At 47.5% G+C, this 21471-nt stretch overlaps 1 protein-coding gene across 1 annotated transcript in view; it reads right to left on the bottom strand.

Annotated features, from left to right (window-relative positions):
• Positions 1–21471, bottom strand: part of CCDC12 (coiled-coil domain containing 12) — a 72438-nt gene that overhangs the window by 9014 nt on the left and 41953 nt on the right. Inside the window, exons 2-3 of the mRNA XM_067530459.1 lie at positions 19579–19649; positions 128–207 (exon numbers count right to left, since the gene is read on the bottom strand). Coding sequence (XP_067386560.1) covers positions 128–207; positions 19579–19649 — 151 coding nt within the window. The remainder of the gene's footprint in view (positions 1–127; positions 208–19578; positions 19650–21471) is intronic.

Consider the following 21471-nt stretch of genomic DNA (forward strand, 5'->3'; position numbering starts at 1 on the left):
TTCACCCTATAAGATTATCATCCCAGCAGCTTTCCTGTCTTCTAAATTGTGTTTTTTTTATTTTTTAAAGAAGAGGGAGGGGGAGTGACCTACCCAAGCTCCCAAAAATCCCCTCCCTAGCACCTACCTGAGGCTGGCTTGGCCTGAGGCACCTTCCTTTTCTTCAGCTCTTCATCCTCAGGAACATAATTTCGCAGCCTGAGCTCCCTAGAAAGTAAGGAGAGAAAGCAGGACAAGTGTAAACACACGCACATTCCCCCTCACCACTTAGATGCTAACAGACATGTGCAAAGACAGGACAGACACGCAGGAGCCAACACTTCACCCTTTTTCTAATCAATCAAGAAGAGAGATTCTGAACTAGATGGACACAATTAATGCTGTTTGCTCCTCAAAAGGAGGCAATTAGAAAGACCAGCCAACGGCTCAAATATTCTCTCTGTGGCAAACCAAGCTGAACATACGCTTCAGTATGAAAATAGTGGCTGTGGAGGGGCAAGAGGGAAGACAAAGAGCCCAGATACACGGGGGTTTACACTGAAACAAGTGAGTTTCTTTCTCCCGGCAGGAAAGCCGCAATGGGGCCCAGTCACCTGTGGCAGCACTCCACTGCTCGCATAATGACTGAAGCCAACAGAGCCACACGGGGACGCACAGAGTCCAAGTGCTGGCATTAGGTGAAGGTGCCAGAAGGTAACGGTGTATTTCAAGGAGAAGGATCATTTAAAGGTTAACTGGAATTGAAAAGCCTTGCTTGCCTCACATCAAGGGTGGTTAGACTCAGCTATTTACGGAAGGTGAACTGCAAAGCAACACACCAAGAGAATGCAGCGTGGATTTCTGTGCAGAGTTCTTCCACTCAACAAGCCGGGCTGCGTGGAGCTGCGGCGGGTTCAGCACAGAGCTGTGTGTTCATTACCCTTTCCAATTCTTTCCAAGCCAGGATGTGACGAGTTCCAGAGATGGTGATGAACTCCTCTCCTTTCAGGTCCATTTCTTGTCCTTTTCATAATCGTTCCCCCGTTTAAGCCTATTATTTTTAGGTGTTTCATTGCTAATGCAGGCCCTGACCCTCCACATATGTAACCTCACTCATGCATGTAACCTCATTACTTCAGTGGGATTACTTGTACATCATTTAGCACAGATGGGGTCCATGACTGGGACTCCTTGGTGCCACAGTCAGACAAATAATAATAATAAATAATCATCTGCATATGCTTTTGCAAGATCGAGGCCATGGAAGGCAAGATCTCAGAGCAGGGACCATGTCTCATGTGTTTGTGAATAGTATTAAGCAACAGCTGGTGCTATATAATAGTACTTTAGCCCGTAAGGCAAATTAAGAAGATTAAACCAGCCTAACACTTTAGATTGGTTTATCTGTTCAAGATGCTCTAAATCTTTTGATTGCTTTAAATTGTTAATATATCTTTAAGGCCTTCAGTTTAAACTGCAAAAAACATTAAAAACTGGGGGGAGGGGAGACAGGCAAGAAAGCTGGAGAAAAAGCTAAGGGGTGAGAGCCAATCCCGGTGTTCTAAAAGCCATTTCTTAAATTAGGCACCAAAGGGTAATTCATACCTAGACATTCATACCTAGCCTGCGATACCTAAGGGGCTGCAGGCTCTAATATTTGTAATGGACCTTGAAATTAACTCACTTCTTGGTTATGCACCTGCTTCAATTGTCAGAACTGCCCTGGAATAGCATTTGACTGCTGCTGTGCAGCATATTGGATGACAACACGTTTTCATCCAGATCCTGCGTAAATAGTCAGAACTGTTTTTTCCCCTTAAAAAAAAAATAAAGTGATGGAGCAATTTGGCGTTTTTAATAGACAGTTTTAACACAGAGGCCATTTCCCACTGGATTCTAGGGCCTGTGTATTTAAAAGGAAGTTATATTTGAGGTATGCCACCTGTGCCTGTTTTAATCTGATATCATTCTAGTCACACAAAATGGGGCCGTATTTCACTTGATACTGTATGAATTCCTCCACCCAGACACCCAGCCAGCAGTCAACAGTGCTGGTCTGTCATTTCTGATACTGGCCACCAATTTCCTGTGTTGTTAGTAGAAATGAAACAGAGCCCACTAAATAAGCTGCACTGTACAGATTCAAAGTAACAGTTCCTTCTGAAGTCTGACTTCTACTTTTGTTCGTATTTTGGTAGCGTCAGGAGGCCCCAACCAAGACGAAGGCCTCACTGCATTAGGTGCTGTAGCTACATATAATGAAAGCTAGTCTCTGCCCCAAAGAGTTGACAATCTACATAGACAAAGCAGACAGAGGACAAGACAAAGCGATACATCATACCCACTCACAGTGACGGGTAAGACAGGCCAATGGTTAGGACTCAGGAGACCCAGGCTCAATTCCCTGTTCTGCCACAGACTTCATGTGTGTCACTTGGTCTTTCCATGCCTCGGTTTCCCAGCTGTATGGGGATCATAGTTCTTGCCAGGGGATGGGGAGAATAAATTAAAGTTTGTGGTGCTCAGATACTTATATGGTCCCCATCATTGCAGTATCTAAAACAAACAAAATCAGACAAGTGGGAACCAAGGCCCAGAGCGATTTAGTGACTTGCCCAAGGAGTTTGCGACACAGCCTGGAATTGAGTCTCGAGTCCCACCCACTCTAATGTAACACCAAGAAACAGACCAACTTTCCCATCACTGGGCAGAAGCTGTTACAGCAAGTTTGATTAAGAGAAGGAGATTTCAGCAGAGATTAGCATGGGGCTGAAACATGACTGGAAGTCAAACAGTTCTCCCTCCGTGTCCAATGCAGGTCAGAGTTTATGGAATTCACCTTTAAACTCAACAGTTGAGCTTGTGAACAGTATGCTTGGCACTGGGAGAGCTGCTGAGAAGAAATTTTTCACTCAGCTGGTCTTAGGAAGGAAGGACTTGACTGAGGGGGGATGGGAAGCGACTGATTAACCTTGCGGGACCAGGAGTCTTATGATGACAAGAACTGCTCCCCCAGGCAGCAGCCTGAGAAATGTCTTCCGACTCCCAAGGGGGCAGTCCAAGGGCCTGGCATGATCAGTGGCTTTGCGGAGATTTCTGTGGCTAAAATGAGGGCAGTTGGCCGATTGCTCTGGGCCAGGAGGATCAGAACATTCAATAGCTAGTGAAGTCAGTGGGAGTCCCGTGGGGCTCCACGCCTCAGAAGAACCAGCCTTTTGTGCTGCAGAGTAGCGATCACAGCCAGTAGTGGCTGATAATGCTTGACTGATCGCCTCCCAGAGAGCTTTCCAATCTGCAATTCTCCCCCAAGGCCAGGGGACTTTTAGCCCCATTACAGTACGTTCCCGTTTATCCAAATAGCACGGGGAACATGGATTCTGATTGGATAATCAAGCGGGCAGCCTCTCACCCCAGTCCTCTCCCTCGCCATCACAGCCAGACAGGATATAAGACTTAGCAGTTGCCACTATGCGTGTACGGTAACAGCATGGTAGCAGATTTCCTAGCACCCGAGCTCCTGCGGCTGCTCGGCTTGGCGCGTATGACCAGCAATGGCTCCTTTGGCGCCGATAAACGGGAATATGCTCTGCACAGGTGGGGAAACCAAGGCAGAGAGGTGAAATGAATTACCCAAGGTCACAGAGGTGGCGTCAGACATCAGAATAGGAATCGAGAGCACCTAGCTTCCCATCTTATTCTCAGCCTACTGAATCACATCTCTCTCCACCACAATGCATCTTTTTGTGTGGGCGTGAGAGGAGGAATTTAATCAATAGAGGTTAATTTACTAGCAATGAGTCCTAGAGGAGACCCAATTCCTTTCAGCAACTGCTAGCTGGCATGCTCCTTTCATTCCCTCTGATCCCAAATGATGGATCAATTTTTTTTTTTTTCAGAACAAGGCTCCACTGCTGTTCACACAAACATCTCAGGGTTATTTACGTTTTTATTAACAGTCCCTTCTAAGCAGAATTTTGTTACAAGCCTGGAGAAAACAGTAGTAACTAATTCATCCAGAAGGTAATAGGATGTCAGGCTATTAGACACTTGGCCGGCAGGCTGGATCTAGCACACTTAAGGGGTTTATCTGACTAACACAGCAGAGTCAGACTCTGCAGAATGGAAGCTTTCATTTCAAAGTTTCTAGTCACATTAGTTCATGTCTAGGAGGTTTTCCTGTTAACTGAGTGTAAGCCAATGCAGACTTCCTGAGTTCGGCCACTCTAAAACAATAGCTCAGTGCAAACAAGCCCAGGGTGTTACCATTAAGCCTAACTGTGACACTTGACTAACCAGATTTTCAGATAACCACAGGGAATTTTGTGCCTAGCTGCGTAGGCAGGTGCCACAGCTGGATGCTCAGACTGGGAAACTGCTTGGATAAGTGGCCAAACAAAGGGCAGAAAACAGCAGCAGTCCTAAAAGCGCTCAGCATAGTATTCGTCTCCCTGCTTCACTTCTTAAGGCCCCAATTCTGCAAGCTTCTCCAAGCAGGCGCAAGGGTCAGCCCATGCGTAGCAACTTGCAGAAGCTACAGGAAGGACATGTTCCATTACCTTTGTGCAAACCTCCTTTTCACCACTATATTTTGAGGGGCCTATGTGATGCTAATTTTGTAGCCCCTCCACTACATAGTGTTAAAACCCTAATTTGGCCCTCTCCAATGGAGATACCCTGAAGTCAGAGGGAGAATCCTGGAGAAAAACAGACCTTTTGGTCAATGGTTCACAACCCACATCCGGGAGAATTTCAGCCTGGCTTATGGCTGCCCCTAGTCTTGTAAACACAGTGAGGAGCAAGGTGATGAGCCCGAAGGGTTTTACTGCTGGTGAAGTTTCCACAAGCCATTTCTATTAATGCTGATATCAACCCAGGGAACCAGGCTTGTGCATGGTAAGTGGAATGATCGGCAAACAGGCAGAGGCTCTCAGGCTCTTGGCAAGTTGCCCCGGCAGCCCTTGATGTTGTACAGCTTTGGCGCCCTTAAACCTACTCGCTGTTTGGAGATATGCAGCACATGGAGCAGGCAGGGATGAGGCTCTAGTACAGTAAAGAGAATAAGGTTTAAATCGGACTCCCCAACAGGCAGGGATGCAGTGTAGCTTTCTGCCCATGGACGCTAAGCTGGATTCAAACCCCATGTCGCACTGCAAATAAAAACATCGGGGTTTTATCAGCATTAGCCTCTGATGGAGATTTATCCATGAGCCGAAAAACAGCAAGTGCAGAATACGGCCGGTGCTGCTCATGGCTGAGACAGCAGGGATGCTACAGGCCAGGACTGCGGCGCACCAGCAGAGCTGTGTGAAGAGCCTGGGATAAGGTGCAGAAAACGATGTTGTGCCTAGCTGTACTACTCCCAGGTCCAGCCAGGGCTTTTAGTCCCTCCCCAAGTTCACATACGACTGTTTGAAACAAACAAAAACGGATCCTTTTAATTGTTCAATGCAAGACAATCCCACGCACCTGCCTCCTGTAATTATCGGTGCCCACTGTTCCTGGCAGCTGCCTCCCAGGGGTGCTCATGGAACATGGAGTCAATCCCCAAGCACTCATCAGGAAGAGTGAGAGCTGGCTTACATTAGTTTTTCCCATTCTCCGATTTCTTGCCCACCCCCTTGGTTCCTTGTTGATGATCTGTAATGTTTTATGGCAAAGAGGTAGCGTGATGCCAAATCAGACCTAATCATTTATTGTGGGAAATGAATGGGCACGGAGAAGAGGGAATAAATGTGCTATCTTGAAAAAACAAAGGCTTATAGAGGCTGGAGGGAGTGAAGTCAAGGTAACTGATTTCTCTAGCACGGTGGTTCTCAACCAGGGTTACGTGTACGCCGGGGGTACGCAGAGGTCTTCCAAGGGGTCCATCAACTCATCTTGATATTTGCCTAGTTTTACAGCAGGCTACATAAAAAGTACTAGTGAAGTCAGTACAAACTAAAATTTCATACTGACAATGACTTCCTAATATTGCTCTATATACTATACACTGAAAGGTAAGTACAATATTTATATTCCAGTTGATTTATTTTATAATTATAGGGTAAAAATGAGAAAGTCAGCCATTTTTCACTAATAGTGCACTGACACTTGTGTATTTTTGTCTGATTTTGTAAGCAAGTCGTTTTTAAATGAGGTGAAAGGTGGGGTACACAAGACAAATCAGACTGTGGAAAGGGGCACAGTAGACTGGAAAGGTTGAGAGATACTGCTCTAGCACTCTTTCATCCCCGAAAACAGATCACAAAGCACTTCACAGACTATGAGTCTGATCCAAATCTTGCTGAAGTCAAAAGAAAGACGTCCACTGACTTTAATGGGATTTGGATCAAGCCCTATATTCAGAAGCACTTCACCTCCCAAAGAACTGCAGCCACTTCTGGGGTGAAAGGCAACACTGGTTTAAGAGCACACAGCAATGCTACAAGACCATGTAGATGCTACAAAATGAAATTATCATTCCTTCTGTCAGTTACTAAAAAAAGAAAGCCCTGTTAATGCAAAATTAAGGCTGCAGTGCTAAGGAATCAAACTCAGACAAGGCTGTTTAGACTGAATGCATCGCCTTATCTTTGCTCCTTCTCCCCTATGCCCATGCACTGTGATACCTTTAATAAACGTGATCACAGAGTTCTCAGATACAACATAAGACAACTCAGCACCAGATTGGAGGCCAGATCCTTCATCTCTCACCCAAAACAAGGTGTAGCTGGGCGACACCATGGCAAGGCAAGCTCTTACTGACCTTGTGGCTCGACTACGTTTCTTCTGGGGCCCACAACGGAGTATTGTCTTTTTAACCACGTCTCTCCATGTTTTTTTAGCCTTTGTACCATTTTTTGTATCAATGGTTTTGCAGTTCACCAGACACAGAGCATTATTCTGCCTCAAGACTTCTTAAACACCACACTTGGGAATGCATGGGCAACAGCATGAGCTACGACTACATGCACCATTGCAGTAATTGCACATGAGGTCGATAGCACATGGCACGGTATTTCTGAAAGCATGGGTCTTGGTTACAGGCAACATATTCGCCCATTACATTTATCTGCATTATGGAGCACCGTCACGGAACCATAGTTAAGCCCCAAGCCAGCTTTCTACTCACTGCAAGTCCCCTTTTTGACTCCCATTATAGTACATCTAGCATCAGTTCTACTGGCACCTCCACTGGGGAAGAGTTTCCTTAGGGGTCAGAACCTCAATAAGGCATATTCAGTATATCCAGGAGATGCAGCTGGTACTTGGAACTGCTGCACAGTAAAAGAGCAGTTGGCATTTGCAACCAATACAGAGTTCGAAGAGTAATTCCTATAGGATGTGAAGAACTATCTTGATGCAAAACAGAGAATACTTCCAATGTGCTTAAAGCTTTCTTCAGCTTGTTTTCTTTTCACTCTAACAGAGCCACTGTTTCATGCAGTGAACATTGTTTCCCAATTAATAAATGGGCTTTCAATGTCCGTTGGTGATGCTTTTGCACCCTGTCTCCTCATTCCTGTCTGAAGTGTGCTGTAATGTGCCAGAAAACCTTGAGAGGGTAATTTCTTCAGATGCAGAGCCCATCACTGCTCCAGCTGTTATTACAAAGCAGGCCCTTGAACTTTCATTAACCAGAATACTTAAAAATGCAATACATTCATGTCTTGGAAAGGACAAAGTTAATAGCTAGGAACAACTCTCTAGAACACTCAAGTGCATTCTTCTAGATGAAGGGTAAATTTTGTTACTGTTTTGAAAGGCAGAACGGGCAGAAGGTGCTGAAGCACTTTTTTCGGGAGGCAGCAGTTGTATGGACCTTCTAAATCTTGCAAGGGCTCTGTCCCTGCATAGTTTAGAAGCCATCCCCAACAGGCTCGCCTTGCTGCCAGCCACCCATCCTCCTCCAATTCTGAAAGCTCACAAAACTTCAGATGTTTCTAGATTCTGCCCTAGGGTGACCAGACATCCCGCAAGACTGTTCTGATATTTAATCCTTCGTCCGGCATCCCGATTGATGTACGATCGGGACGCCATTTGATCTGATATTCAAGACTCGGGTAAAAATTCAGTACCTAGATGCTATAGGGGGACCCTGAATTCCCAGCTGCTGCAGGTGGCCCTGCAGCACCGAGCCCCTGCAGCGGCTGGGACCTCCGCCTCTCCTGCCCCCACCGCAGCAGCTGGGAGCTCAGAGTCCCCGCCCCCTGCACACAGTGGCTGGGAGCTCAGGGCCCCACCAACACTGCCCCAATCTCCCCACTGTCCGCTCCACCCCCACCCCCATGTGTCCTGATATTTTACTCTTGCGATCTGGGCACCCTGTTCTTTCCACACTCATTCCCTCAAGTCTTTCTGCTCTGGAGGCCAGCTGAACACTACAAACAAGACAGTGCATCGTCTGCCCCAAGACCCAGCCAAGCCACAGTGGTTCATAATGCCCAAGATTCCAGCCGGCTCCTATTCTGAAGCACAAATGCCATGTTAGGGGCTTTCTGTTCTTGGGAAACAGTGGCTACGTTTAAGGAAGTCCTGCACGTCTCCTCGACATCTCTGCTGTGTCAGGTCATTTCCATCAGACCCCTCGGAGAAATACCATCTGGTTTGGATTATTCACTGCACTTGACCGTCTCAAGCAGCTCCATAGCTTCATTTTTATAGTCTTCAATTTCTGTTACAGCCACTCCGATTTGCTTTTTTTAAAAAGTGCCCTTGAAATAGGAAATTCCTCATTGTCCTCTAAAGAGAAACTGATTTAAGAACACTCCTCTGCTACTTCAACGTCCACTTATCTCTGCGTGGTCTAGGGCTAGGCGGCCCACAGTCACACACGCAGACTCTTTGCTTCAACGTGTAAAGAATGTACGCAAGTTACCTTGATCTCTCTAGGCGGTTCTCCCGGAGGTTTTTTTGCCCCCCCTCCACTTTTTTTTTAACTTCCAATTTGAATCTTTACAGGCATAGTTGTTTAGTATGTCCATGGCACCTGGACAAAGATTTCTGCATTTATGAAAGAAGAATTTTCAGCCTAAAATTCTTGAATTTTTCTGCTTTTGTCTATTTCTACAGACAGTTCTGCCACTAATCTGCTGTGGGACCTTGGGCAAGTCAATTTACCTCTCTCTGGTTCAGCTCACCCACGTATAAAGCAGGAATATTATGTTCCTGCCTCTTGGGGTGCTTGTTTATAAAGCATTCTTAGGTCCTAGTATGGAAGGTGCAAAGATATTCCTCCCTACCCGTTGTTGAAGTTTCCCATTCAGCCTGATTTTATAATCCATTTCCCACATAGTTTGGAAGATCATCCTTTCATATCTACCACCATCTACTTCCTTCAGCATTTCTGGGTTGAGCAGCCATCCATCCATCCTTGACCCTCATTCTCAGTGAACAGTCTTGGAATAAAGAGTTCTTACATTTTCAAACTACTCTATTTACCATCCTTCACATTCTCATGCAGGAAATTTGCTGTATTTGCTCTGTTGTTGACATAGCAACCAAGAATTGTTTTCCAAGAGCATGTCACACCGCTGTTAAAAATAAAATAAAAGAGCTCTTAGTTGGCGTTGCAGTTGAGAGCACCTCTTGTCCAACCACAGAGAGGAGCTATACCACAGTATTACCTCCTGGGACAGGAGGCAGATACATCTCTAAAGAACTTGCCAACAAAGAAAAGGAATGAGAAACAAGGAGAGTCACCACCTTCGTTCTTCTCAAAGAAGATTTAACTTCGGAATCAGTGTGTTGCCATGCACAGGTAGCGTGGCTGCGTTCACGAAAATAACTGAGCATGTTGGAGCACATTCTCTCTTCCCCAAGCCTCTGCCTTGGGCTCCTCTAGGCACCAGTGGAATGTCAAAAAAACAAACACGCCGTTAACCTGTCAAACCCCAAAACAACACACTCTGGAGAGGCCTCTGGTTTCTCATGATGGACTTCTCAGGGACCATGTGAGCCAGCGGGAGATGGCCCTTACTAGATGCTGCTGAGCGTGGCTGAAGAAGAAGAGCTTCAAGCACATGCAGGTGCTGTGTGCCCATCAAATCTCACGTGATGCCTGGCTAGATTATTGGGCACATTCCTACTAGATACAAATAATCTAATCATCAATTACGAAACAGAGTTAGAACTACCCAAAGCATCACAGAACTAGGGCCAGCCCGGCATCTGAATAGCAGCACGACACGATGAGCTGCCCTGATAGACAAAATCCAAAACTTGACCCTAGCTCACATATGCATCAGCATTGCATCTAGGGGCTATACTCCCAAGTTATGAATTGCCACAATTCTACCTTGAAAGGCCCACATATCCTCCCCTCCATCCCTTCTGACCGTTTCCTTGCTTGGTTGTCTCAGACACACGCTACCAACCATTCGGCAGGCATGGAGGGAACCTCTGTGCAAAGAGACTGCCCCAATGGAACTCTAGTAGCACCCAAAAGTGACAAGCCTGGCACGGAACTGTGCTGCTAGGGAATTCCATAGCCAAGCGTCTACTGTCAAGAACTTGCAGCTCTGGCCCAGCATGGTTTCACGCTAGGGTCTTTCAGCTGCATTGTCCCTGTTGATCGCAGCTGTCATGGTGGACAGTGGGGAGAGGGTTCTAAGACAGACTGCCGTGGCACAAAAAAGGGCAGATTTGGGATTGCACAGGGAGCTAATGCAGTGTGAAGCACCAGTGCAATGTGTGCTCAGTCTCTGTTTAGCAGGTGAACCACTCTGTGTTGGACCAACTAATACTTCTGTGGGGCCTTAACCACAAAACCCAGGTAGAGCCTGTTGCAACAGTCTATCCTGGACAGAGGTCTGGTATCGCTATGACTCAGCACTCAGCTAAAGGAAAGGGGCACATTATCCTAGCTAGCCTCAGAAGTGAAGCAGCACTGCTGGTGACCGCTATTGGAGCATCAAGGAGTAGCGATGAATCCTGTAGGACACAAAGCCCAAGCACCACCATGGCCATCGGAGGATAGGCGTCCTTAGAGGGAGGGAGCAAAACTCCTGCCAGTTCCTAGAAGTGCTTCTCCTTTCTACCAGCCTCATTTTGGTTTTACCCAAGTTGAGCAGTCACCTGATTTTCATCCTCCTATCTAGCCACTCGGGCATTGGGATAATTGGTTAAGTGGAATTTGGACTGGACTCTGTCCTCATTTGCACATGGCAGCACTATGGAGGAGGTACATGCTCGGACCCTAGCAACAAAAGGATGAAGAAGATGCCTCAGTCAGTCAAGGACCCCACAGTAGGCCACGTCAGGATGATATTAACAGGCTCAACTCTCACTACCAAGACAACGGGCCACTAACAATGTGCCAACAGGGATAAACAAACACACACCATCATTAAGGGTCAGATGTTACCCCTACATATTGCAACAGTGGCTTGTCCTGTAGAAAAGTAACTAAAACAGCCAAGAAATTAGTACCACCTTCCAAAGCACAAAGGAACTGTATTTGCATAGATGTTGTTCTTGGTATTAAGCTTGTTGTTCTGCCTTTCCAATCTATTGCTAGGCAGGCTTGCCATCTTATTTTTTCCATACAGAATCTGAAAATTGGTTGTTTCAATCTGACCCCTGACATCCTGCCATAAACCAGCAGAGAATGCACTTCACAGCCCGGGCTTCCTGCAGCTCCACTCAGAAATAATTCTCTGCAAACAGCACTATGTGGAGTTGTAATTCTTAAGGATGACTAAATGCTGAAATACCAGCAGCTGATTAATTACAGGCTTGTGAAGTTTAATTGCTAGCATGACTGGTTAAGTCACAGGTCACTCCCGTCTCTCTCTCCTCCACTCCTGCCATGCATTCTTTGACATTCCTCACAAGCCCAGCCTGCAGAACTACAGTGGAATTTCTAAGCTTACAGCATTTCCTTCATGGGGTGGAGGCTTAAATCGTCAGAGAATGATAGCTTATGGGAATCTGAGGCATTAGATCAATAGCGGCAGGAACAGCCTTACCTTACGTAAATAAACCGGCTTTCTCCAAATCAGAGAAACTAATAGATAGGAAGGACCAAAGTCCACCCACACCCATCCTTTGCAATTGCAGGATATTGATCATGTGAAAGGCAGCATACAATTGACCCCAACAGCTGTTTCCTGATCAACAGTCTGGAAAAAGTGGTAAATAAAACCCACAAGCTCCTTGCAAGAATGTCCAAGGTGAAAACTCCTCCCAGAGTCCAAGTTCGGTGATTAAAGAGGCATGGAAGCAAGAACTGCCATGGGTTTGACACTTTTGTATAGAGGTTTATTCGGCACTCACTTGTGTGTTGGTATCTTGCAGCACAAAAGCTTGAGGAAAGAAGAAGAGAAGGTTTCTTAGCCTCAAACTGGTCAGGAAAAAAGGAAAAACACCCAATTGATATGGCCACTGACAACTAGCAAATGTCAGAAGAGCACATGTTGAGTGCTTTTCTGTCTATGCTGCATGGTGCAAAATAAAGCTTCTGAAGCTTATGGTTAAGAACTCTTTAAAGCATAACTGTTTAAATAGACTTTCCATCGCAGAAGGGGAATTGCCCAATTACTAGGCTTGAAGAGGCTCTTTCCTCAGGTCAGGCCTCTCCAAGCCTTTAAGGAATCAGGCTGTCATCTCATGAGAGAAGACTGATCTGCCCTGGATATGTGGGTGAAAAGCTGAGATGGCTGCTAGGTGTACCCTGATTGATGATAACGCCAGGCCTTGATGTTTCAAGTGCAGTAGGTACTCCAGAACGAAGTGTAGCGGCATCTGGGTCGGGGAGAGGTTCTGTTCAGCCGCCCAGCAGGGGAAACGTTTCCACTTCAACAGGTAAGTAGTCCTAGTGGAGGGTTTTCTGCTTTGCAGTAGAACTTTCTGAATCTGACCAGAGCAAGCCTACTCCTCGAGGCTTAACCATGCCACATCCACACTGTTAGATGTAAGGAGGCAAGGTCTGGATGCAGCAGCCGACCGTGGACTTGATTTCATAGGACCAGACGGTCTGGGAGTGTCCAAGGGGCATGTGTCCAACGTGCTGAACCAATGCTGACAGGAGCAATCATTGTGACCCGCACTTTGTCCCTCTTGATTTTTATGAGGACTGTGTGGATGAGAGGGATCGGCGTACATCAGGCCTCCCAAGCACTGCAGGAGGAATGCATTGGGAAGCGAGCTGCTGTCAAGCCCTTGCAGGGAACAGAACCGGTGACATTTCCTGTTCGGTTTGGTCTTGAAAAGGTCCACTTGGGGAGTACCCCACCTTTGGAAGATGACCTTGACTACCTCCAGGTGTAGGGACCACTCGTGGCAAGAAGAGAAGAACCTGCAGAGGCGATCTGCCAATGTGCTCTTGAGCCCCAGGAGGTGTGAGGCTTCTAAGTGGATGGTATGTTCCACACAGAAGTCCCACAGATGGAGCACCTCTTCGCAGATGGCGGAGGATCTCACTCCTCCTTGTTTGTTGACATAATACGTTGATGCCTTTTTGTCTGTCAACACCCGTACTACCTTTCCCAACATCTGGGGAAGGAACACTTCACACACTAGCCAAATTGCCCTGAGCTCTCTGACATTTATATGTAATGTCAGCTCCTCTGCAGACCAGGGGCCTTGGGTCCTGAGGGAGCTGAGGTGGGCTCCCCACCCTAAGTCCGAGGCATTTGATACCAAGGAGAGTGTTGGGCGAGGGGGCCGCAAAGTGAACCCCTCTTGTTACTTGGGCAGGATTCTTCCACCATGCCAATGAGGTAAGTACTCGAGGTGGGATCGTGAGGAACATGTCCAGATTATGCTTTGCTGGGGAGTAAACCGATGCTAGACACATTTGACAGGGTCAGAGATGCAGTCTTGTGTATTGTACCATGTAGGTACACGCTGCCATGTGACCTAGAAATCTGAGGCAAACTCTCGCTGTGGTGAAGGAGTAAGCTGTGACCTGGGTGATCAGATCTGACACAGTTTGAAGTCTGGCTTGCAATATAAATGTTCTGGTTTGGGTAGAATCGAGGACTGCCCTGATGAACTCTATCCTTTGCACCGGTACTAATGTTGTTTCGGTTCATTTATCAACAGGCCCAGCGCTTGACAGGTGGCCTGTAATGCCATGATACTGAGTTAGACCTGAGCCCTTGAGCGACCCTGGATGAGCCAGTCGTCGAGGTAAGAGTAAATGTGTATTCCCTGATGTCTGAGGTAGGCCGTGACTACTGCCATACATTTTGTAAATGTTCTTGGTGCTGTTTACTGGCCAAATGGAAGGGCCATGAATTGGTAGTGGTTTTCTCCCACCACAAACTGTAAGAACCTTCTGTGGTCATGGAAACAGAAATATGTGTCCTTTAGGTCAAGGGCAGCATACCTATCTCCAGATCCAGAGAGACCATATGGAACCTCAGCTTCTTGAGATATTTGTTGAGGCAACGTAGGTCCAGTATGAGCCATAGGCCTCCTTTGGCTTTGGGATTTAGTAACAGGAATAGACCTTTTTCCCTCTCAGTTGTAGGGGAACTCCCTCTACAGCCCCACCTGTAGGAGGGCTTGCACCTCCTGGACAAGAAGTTGCTCATGAGAAGGGTCCCTGAAGAGGAATGAGGATGGAAGGTGGGAAGGAGTGATAGAAAGATGTACTGCACTGCAATGGTGCTTAGCACCTACTGGTCCGATGTTATAGCCGTCCAAGCAAGGAGGTAGGGTAAAAGGCGGTTTAAAAAAGAAGGGGAGGTTTGGATCCTGGATCAAGTTTGTTAGGCTGCCTCGGGCAACAAAGGCTACTCCCGGGTGAATAGCAGCTTGAGCTTGACTGGGAAGTGCTGGCAGGGGGTTGACCTTGACACCATTTACAGCCTCTGTTCTTTCTCCTGTGGGGCTCTCTCCTGGCCTGGCCCATGAATCACTGCGGCTGCTGGAGCCTGAAGTGCTTTCTGGACGCAGATGGAGTGTACAGGCCAAAGGAGCAGAGTGTGGCCCTGGAATCTTTCAACCCGTGCAGCCTGGTGTCCGTTCGGTCAGAAAACAGCACTGCACCGTTGAAGGGGAGGCCCTGTATAGATTGTTGGACCTCAGCAGACACGCCGGACGATTGCAGCCACGAGGCCCTTCTCACTGAGGCAGCCGACGCCAACATTCTGGCCGCTGAGTCGGCTGCATCGGAGGCTGCCTGTAGAGAGGCTCTGGCTACTGCTTCACCCTCCTCCAATACAGCCACAAATTCCTGCCTGGACTCCTGGGGCAGGGAGTTGGCAAATTTGGCCATGGAGTGCCATGTTGTATAGTCAGATCTCCCCAGCAAAGCTTGCTGGTTCAATATGCGAAGCTGCAGGCTAACAGTTGAGTAAATCTTTCGGCCAAAAAGATCCAGATTCTTTGCGTCTTTATTTTTGGGGGCTGGGCTGGACTGCCCCTGCCTGTCTCTTTCATTGGCAGCTGATACCACCAACGACCCCGGAGATAGGTGAGAGTACAGATATTTGAACCCTTTGGCGAGCACATAATATTTTTTTCTCGGCCCACTTAGATGTAGGGGGCAGAGAGAAGGGGGTTTGCCATAAGGCCGTGACAATTTTAACGACCCCCTCATAGACCGGAAGGGCCACTCTAGAAGGAGCTGCTGCCGCCAAGATATCAAAGAGCTCCTTCAGCTCCTCTGTCTCCAAGTCTAAATTTGCAGCTACTCTCTTGAGCAGCTCCTGGTGTGCTCTGAAATCATCCATGCAGAGGATCCTGCTACCAACTCATCAGGTGGTGATGATGATGAGGCAGGTCAGGGTGGAGTGGGTGACTGCTCTTACCCAGCATGAGTGACCTCTCCCAGGAATACCGCTGCTGCCTCCACGGCTTGATCTGGGCTCCTCATCCAAGTCTGGGGACGGACACGACATTGTCATCCTGTGTCTCAGATGCTCCAGAGAGCGATTGTTGTACTTGCAATCCTGGGGCAGGAGGGAATATCCACGGGTTCCGGAACTGCCATGGTCCGGACTTGGTGGCAAGCCCGAGGGGAAACCTGCAGCCGTGGCTGGGTTCGCTTTACCCCTGGGTAAGCCAATCTCCTCCCCTTCCGAGACCAAGGTAACCTCTCCCGGCAACCATCGTGGTGCCGAACTTGTCTCCACCTCTATACTGTACCAGGAGGATGGCATCACTGTTCTGAGGAGCAGTACTGGGACTCTGCCAATCAGTGCCAAATGTCCGGAGATCAGCGATGGTAATTCAGCTATCTATAGCAGCGCTCTGCAGACTCTGGCGACTAGCATCACGGCTCAGGGAACCAGTACCAGCATCCGGCTGTCAGTGGCGGTTCTCTGCAGACCTGTAACGGGGTCCTAGAGACCGCTGTCAGGGCATCAGTGACCGATGATGGGCCGCAGAGCGATGTCATGGTGTTGGGGATCTCTGTGGGCCCTTGGACAAACTCAGACAGTTGTACTGGCTCTGGATCCCAGCGCAGAGGTCTCTCTTCCCAAGGAGTGGGCAGCATGGGGAATGAGAGTAAGCCCTTCGCTGCTTGGAAAGCCTCAGATGTGGACGGCACCATGAGGTGCCCGGTACCCCTACCGCTCCCAAGAGTCAGAGGCGGGTTCTGAGTAGGACTGAGAGCTTTAATAGGTGAGGTGGTAGTCGACCCGAGTTCCAGTGAGGACAAGCGGCCAGACACAGGTCTAGGCTTGTCTCTAAGTCCGTTTTTGTCCTTCTTGGCCGGGGAGCGCCCTCTTCCAGCATGTAACTTCTTATGCCCTTTCTTCAGCATCGAAGACGGTGACCAGTGCCGGGATGAACTCTGTGCCGGCGGGGCACTTCGGATCAACACCAACATGCTGGACGCTGATTTCAAGTGACCCAGCTTGGAGTCTGATCTAAAAGCAGACGCCATCAGGAGCGCTCTTAATCTGATGTTCCGGTCCTCCTTAGTACACGGTCTGACTTTTCTACAGATCCTGCACTTATCCTGGACATGGGTCTCACCCAGGCATCTTAGGCAGGTCGGGTGAGGATTGTTCACGGGCTTCTTACATGAAGCACATAGTTTGAAGCCTGGGTACTGGGGCTGTGTTCCCCGTGAGACGAACTAACTACAAACTCTAACTAACCAACTTAACTAACAGAACTAGATATACTAAAGCTACCGAGGAAACGCGTGGTAGTAATGCTTGCCCAAGGCAAGGATGTTCCAGCATCATTGCGGGTGTTAAGAAGGAACTGAGAGGGAGGGAGGGCCGGTGGCACCCCTTATACCAGTTCATACATGCACCACTGCAGAGGGTGCTACAGACCGCCCTACGGATACCACTGAGGAAAAAAATCTCTGGCACTGGTACACATGGCACACACACACCTTACGTGGAATGGATATGAGAAAGCACTCAAAAAAGAAGCAAGGTATCAGTTTCCTGCAGCTCTAGGCCACCCACATTTTAAAGACTATTTGTCTGATAAAGGAGTGAGCCAGTATGGAAATTCCTCAGTAGATCAAAGAAGTTTAATTGTGAAGTTGGTGTCTCTATCAGCTAAAGAGTTAAACCTGAATTTGAGAATCAAACCACTACTACAGAGAAGACACTGTTCTAATTTGCCTTGCAAAGTTACATTTGGATCCTGACAAAACACACAGTAGTTGGACAGACATGCACAAGGGAAGTGACTCTCACTGACTTCTCTAGAAGCCCTGAGCATGAATCTGTGGACGGAGTTAGGCCCATTGATACAACACTGAATTCAGACAGGGAACAGCTAGTGTCCCGCTTACAGCTTTCTTCTCTTGTACAACTGCTCTGACGTTTTAAGGACACTGAACACAAATGGAAAAACCCTTTGACCTTTATGGCACCAGCCAGAGGTCGGGAGAATATGAGAATTTCCAACAGACACTGGAGGAGGTAGTTTGCCAACTCCAGAGTACACAAGCTGAAGATTTGGTATGAAACAATATGATTCCTGGCACAGTTCAAACTCCTCACTGTGCTCTCTGACAAGTCAGCAACATTTAAAAGGGAGGAATGGAAGGGCTGAAAGTCAACAGAGGCTGTTTTCATGTCACTATTAGGTCTTTCCAAAGACAGCATTATAAACCAGGGTCTAGAGGTAGGAATGCATCACTGATGGCACAATAATGCTGTCTCATTGTATGGCAAAAATAACACAAGTCTGGCAAGTCCAGTCATAGCAGCACAATATGCTGTATCACTTTGTTCCTCACTCGGTAGATCAAGTGGCAGAGGGCTGGAATGTAATAGCAGCTCATTCATTATTCACCAGACTCTATATCTTCAACTCGTTGCATTTCAGCTCACTTACCTTCTGCAAGGCTTCTCTACCCTTCCAGGCACAAGAACAGGCAGTTTGATAAACAACTTTGCCTCTTCACAATACTCCATCCCGAGAACCACCCTCAGCACCAGTGCAGAATTACACCCAGGCAGTTCCTGCAAACAGCACTTCCACAGCAGAATTGAAACAGACCAGGGACAGAATAGTTTCATTCTGCTCCTGTCAGCATCATTGAGCAAGTAAGTGTTCATGTGCAGAAGCAGCACCTCAAATTCAGCTCTCCAAAGCGGGGATTCCTACACTACCAGGTGGGGAGAAAGAATGTGAAATTCTCATGATCGCACACTGAATTCAAAGCTGGGACCTACAAATACTTTTTATTGGTGGCAAAACCAACTAAAGAGTCAGCTGATCTTGACATCAATACAAGCCTGCAGTTGATCAACTTTGTCTTTACACTTTGCAGTTACTAAGCCCAATTAATGCGAGCCCCATTTGGCCATCACTTCTGGGTACCAAAAATAAGTCCATGCTTAAGGTACTTCAGGAGGAGACAAAGGGTATGGCTACATTAGAGAGCTTACAGCCCATGTAAGCTCTCTAATATAGCTGCTCTAAGCCAATGGGAGAGAACTCTCCCGCTGACTTAATTAATCCACCTCCTATGAGTGGCAATAGCTACGGTCACTGGCAGAAGCTCTCCCACTGGCACAGTGCTGTACACACCGGTGCTTAGGTCGGTATAATTTATATCACTCGGGGGGGAGAGGGGGGCTTATTCATATTCTTGAGTGACCGAAGTGGTAGTGGAGACATAGCCAAAGATATAACCATGGCTGCTAAATTTAAATGTCGAAGGAGGAGGCTAAATTGGGTTCAAATTCTGATAACCTTCTGTTTGGAATGGCCTTCCCTTTGTGTGTCAGTCCCTAAGGCTATGTCTACACGGCAACACTCAGGGACCTCCCCGTTGCCACGAGCTTTCAAAGATAATAGCCAATGGCTCTGAAATCACCTCAGCCAACTCCCTCAGCACCCTCAGGTGCATTGCATCCGGCCCCATGGACCTGTGTATGTCTAATCCTTCTAAATAGTCTTGGACCTGTTCCTTCAGCACTGCGGGATGTTCGCCTCCTTCCCATTCTGTGTCACCCAGTACAGTAGTCTGGGAGCTGATCTTGTCTGTGAAGACAGAGGCAAAAAAGGCATTGAGAACCTCAGCTTTCTCCACATCCTCTGTCACGAGGTTGCCTCCCTTATTCTCTAATCTTCACTGAGAGATTAAATGCATACTAAAATATCTGGGCACTGGAAGTCAAGGGCCAGGAAAAGCAGCTCTAAGAAAACAGATAGAGACATCAGTCTGAAAAATAAACAAATTACTTGTGTTTGGTGTCATCCTCTTCATCATCTTCTCTAAACTGCTTATTCTCAGGTTCTCCATTGTCCTTATTCTGCAAAAGGAAAAAGTTTCTGTCAGTCTCAGCTTCCTAGAATGATGCACAGTAGCAAAAAAAATGGAGCGGCAACAGAGCTACATTCAAAAGAGGATACAGTGCAGATATGAACCGCTGTGTTCTGTAAAATTGAAATCTGGCTTGCTTTTAGGCAAAGCTAACTGCAATTTTCACTGTGTCTAGTTTGCACCAAAGACAAGGAAAATGAAATTCTCTTCTCCTTAGAGGCAGCCATGACTCACAGAACTAATATTTCTGGACGTCCAAGCCAAGTCAGTGAGTGAACAGCAAGCCATGGCAAATTCTAAGCCGAGACCTGCTCTGCACTATAATTACCACCTTGTTTTAAATGACAGAGTAATGTTGACATTAGGGCATTGTAGGGCAAAGAACAACGCAGTCGATTGGTAGCTTAACCATGGCACAACGTTGGGGAGGGGATCTGAGTTTAGATCCTGAGCTCCCTTAACTAAGAGGGAAGGCAGAATGCTCTTCTGGCCAATAACTGGAGTGATAGTGGCTGGCTCTGGAAGGAACTACATGTAGATATGAGGGGACCTATTAGGTCATTTAGTCCATATCCCTGTAAGTACAGGATTATTCCCTAGCATACAATCAGGCTGTGTTTACATTAGGCTGCTTTCGGAAACGTACCCCACATTTGCTAACAATGGGTCAGCTACATCACTGACAGCAACAGTAGAAGCGTGCTGCTTTTAGACAAGCAGCTGCTGACTTTTTTTATTTTTTAAAATAACTACTAGGAAGTTTTAACAAACACGTTTGCAAATCATTGCTACGTAAAACCATCAGAAACAAATCATTACTGATTGCAACCCCACGCTTATCTTTTATAAGGAGAAACCTGATGCAGTAATAAAGCAATCAAATCTCTATTTAGCAGGGTGTTACCATATTACTGCGTGAGCCTCTTTCCACTACTCGTGCTGCGTTGTTTCTTGTGACTGTACTGAGTGCAACTCGTGACTCTACTCAATCAAACCAGGCATGTCCATCAACCTTAATATTAAAAAAAAATTGACAGGAGTGGTAGGATTTTTTGCAAGTGAATGTACTTTGAATAATGAATAAATGGTAACCAAACATTAAGTATTTATTGGCCCTCTGTTTTCCTGAGTATGTAATTGATGCACTATTCTTTCCATAACAATGCCCCATGTTTTTTTTTTGAGCCATCCCCCCAATTTGGGGCTTTTTTCCCCTCCAATGAGGTATTATCAGTCATAGTTTCTCAACCTGTGGTACGTGTACTCCTGGGGATACACGAGACACAAGCAGGGGGTACCTGGGGAAAAACTGAGTGAAGGGGAGGCGGGCAGCACGTCCCACCAGGTCCCAGCCCATGTCCCACCCAGTCCCAGCTCCCAGCTGGGAGGTGGGTGGCAGCCACCACAGTCCCGGGAAGCCAGGCAGCAGCTGGCTGGGAAGCAGCACTTCCGACCCTGTCACAGCTCCCAGTTGGGAAGTGAGCAGCAGCTGCTGGCTCTTGGGGGAGGCAGGCGGCAGCCCCCCGCTTTCTACTGGGTCCCAGCTCCAATCTGGGAGGTGGGCGGCAGCCCCCAGCTTCCTGCCCGGTCACAGCTCCCAGGTGAGAGCCCAGTGGCAGCCGCTAGCTTCTGGGGGAGGTGGGCAGTAGTCCCCCGCTTCCCAGCTCCCAGGTGGGAGCCCGGTGGCAGCCTCCTGAGTCTCACGAGTCTCATGGCTCCGAGCCGAGACACAGCCTCCAGCACCCCGGCTTGAAGACGGGCAGCAGCCGCCTGCCCACATCCCTGGGTCCCAGCTGGTGTGGAAGCCTCCT

The sequence above is a fragment of the Emydura macquarii genome, unplaced genomic scaffold (genome assembly GCF_026122565.2).
Source record: "Emydura macquarii macquarii isolate MOO-44397 ecotype Brisbane River unplaced genomic scaffold, CSIRO-AGI_Emac_v2 contig_3080, whole genome shotgun sequence".
In the NCBI taxonomy this organism is placed as follows: Eukaryota; Metazoa; Chordata; order Testudines; family Chelidae; genus Emydura; species Emydura macquarii.